At 43.2% G+C, this 1,729-nt stretch overlaps 1 protein-coding gene across 1 annotated transcript in view; it reads left to right on the top strand.

Moving 5' to 3' along the window:
* The window catches only part of LOC101862755 (transmembrane protein 164), a gene marked incomplete at its 3' end in the record, with an annotated part of 4,970 nt that extends 3,629 nt beyond the window's left edge, over positions 1-1,341 (top strand). Inside the window, 1 exon segment of the mRNA XM_035972498.1 lies at positions 863-1,341. Within this exon segment, the coding sequence (XP_035828391.1) occupies positions 982-1,341 (360 nt within the window).
* Between the last annotated feature and the right edge of the window lie 388 nt (positions 1,342-1,729).

Here is a 1,729-nt window from a genome sequence, read left to right on the forward strand (position 1 = left end):
CTCCCCCCCAACAAAAACCCCCCAATGAAGTGCACCATAGTCACCCAGTAGGTGGTCTCACAAGACTTGATGGTTCATAGACAATTTGTTGCCGAAGACAATTCCTAATATGAGGCATGCTGATCAAATGGAGTTCCAAAAATCAACATAAATAAAGGTTCAAATTTGTAGGTTTTCAATTGATGCCATATATTCAATCATATCCTTTAAGTATTACAACATGCCTTTTATTATTTCATACACTTATAGATTGTAAAAAGCTTAACCTATAACATGATATGTAGCTATTTCCACAGGGCTCGAATCCGAGAAGTATCTCATTTTGTCAGCATGCATCACAAATTTTTAGCAATTGCTCTAAACATCGCTTTCTCGTTTCCAACAATTATGATGACATCCCTTCAAATTGTGTCTCCAGAGACTTTGGGTTACTTAAAATTACTTCACTGTTATCGTCGTTTAACCTCAGTCTGCTGGTTGTCATATCCAGGTCTTGATTTTGTCTGTCTACAAATTTTGTCATGCTTAGTGATGATAAATGGATGTTATCTTGTGGTCTGGCTCTGCAGACATGTGCAGCTTTTTATGTCTAGTTGAGTTGACCTGCTTTTTTTTCTTGCTTAAATGCTTGTAACTTCCTTGGGGAGGAATTCTGTAACGAGCGACCACTATGAAACAGAGTAGAATAGACGGTTATGGTTTTGGGTATGGGTAAGGGTTAGAGGTTGGGTCAGGTGTTAGGATAAGGTCTCTTCTGTAAATTGTGTTTGTTGGGGTAGTCGCTTGTTACGGAAGTCCTTCTGTTCCCTGTAAATGCACAAAAAAATGTACATTCTACAATATAATATATGTCTTTTTGCAGGGTGCTTGGGACGTTTCGGATATCACGAGTTGGGCCAGTGTCTTTCTATCGGCGCTGACCGCTGTACTGTAATCACCACTCTTTCATTAATCGCCGTCTTGTGAGAATATATCTACATCATGGCAACCATTGACCAGAACGGCTTGGAAGAAGGTTGGTTCGACTGGGCCTACAAAGGCGTCGACCACACCCTTCCGGGCAACGGCGGTGTAGAATGCCGTGATTTTCTAAGCGTCTCGCAGCGTTGCTGGGAGAGCGTGATAGCTTCGGCAGTGGCAGTGCTGGCACTAATTGTGGCCGTGCCGCGACTTCGGTTGCCGTGGAGACTTTCGTGCACGTACCAGAAGCCCGAGCCCGTGGGCAAGCGGCTTCTCCTGCTCCTGATGTGTTTGACGTTTGGAGTTGAACTCGGGTTCAAGCTAGCCACGCGCCAGATGATTTGGATTGGGAACCCATGCCATTTAGCTACCATGATGCAGGTGAGTTGTGAACAACTTTATTTATTTAATTTATAGCAATTTGTTTTTTTTCTTCAGACAGGACACCTATTTTTACTATGTCATCCTCTGTTTGCTGTTAAGCGCCAAGGGGAGATGGTTTTCTATGGTAGGCCAGCTCCGCAGCTCTTTCAGTTGGGATATTATGATTTCTCAGGGTTTCTTTGACTTCGTTAATCCTCCTTTAGCGTGGCCTTCTTCTTCCTTTTATACCCTGAGTGCTGGCTTGTCAAGTGACATTCGCAACAGGTGTCCAAACCATTTTAGTCTCTGTTTTTTTTATGAAATGCAGGCAGGACTCAGTGCCAATAGCTGCTCTTACTTCTTCATTTCTCTGCCTGTCTCGTCTTGTGATGTTTGGTTTCGCTGA

This window comes from Aplysia californica, unplaced genomic scaffold (genome assembly GCF_000002075.1).
Source record: "Aplysia californica isolate F4 #8 unplaced genomic scaffold, AplCal3.0 scaffold00711, whole genome shotgun sequence".
In the NCBI taxonomy this organism is placed as follows: Eukaryota; Metazoa; Mollusca; class Gastropoda; order Aplysiida; family Aplysiidae; genus Aplysia; species Aplysia californica.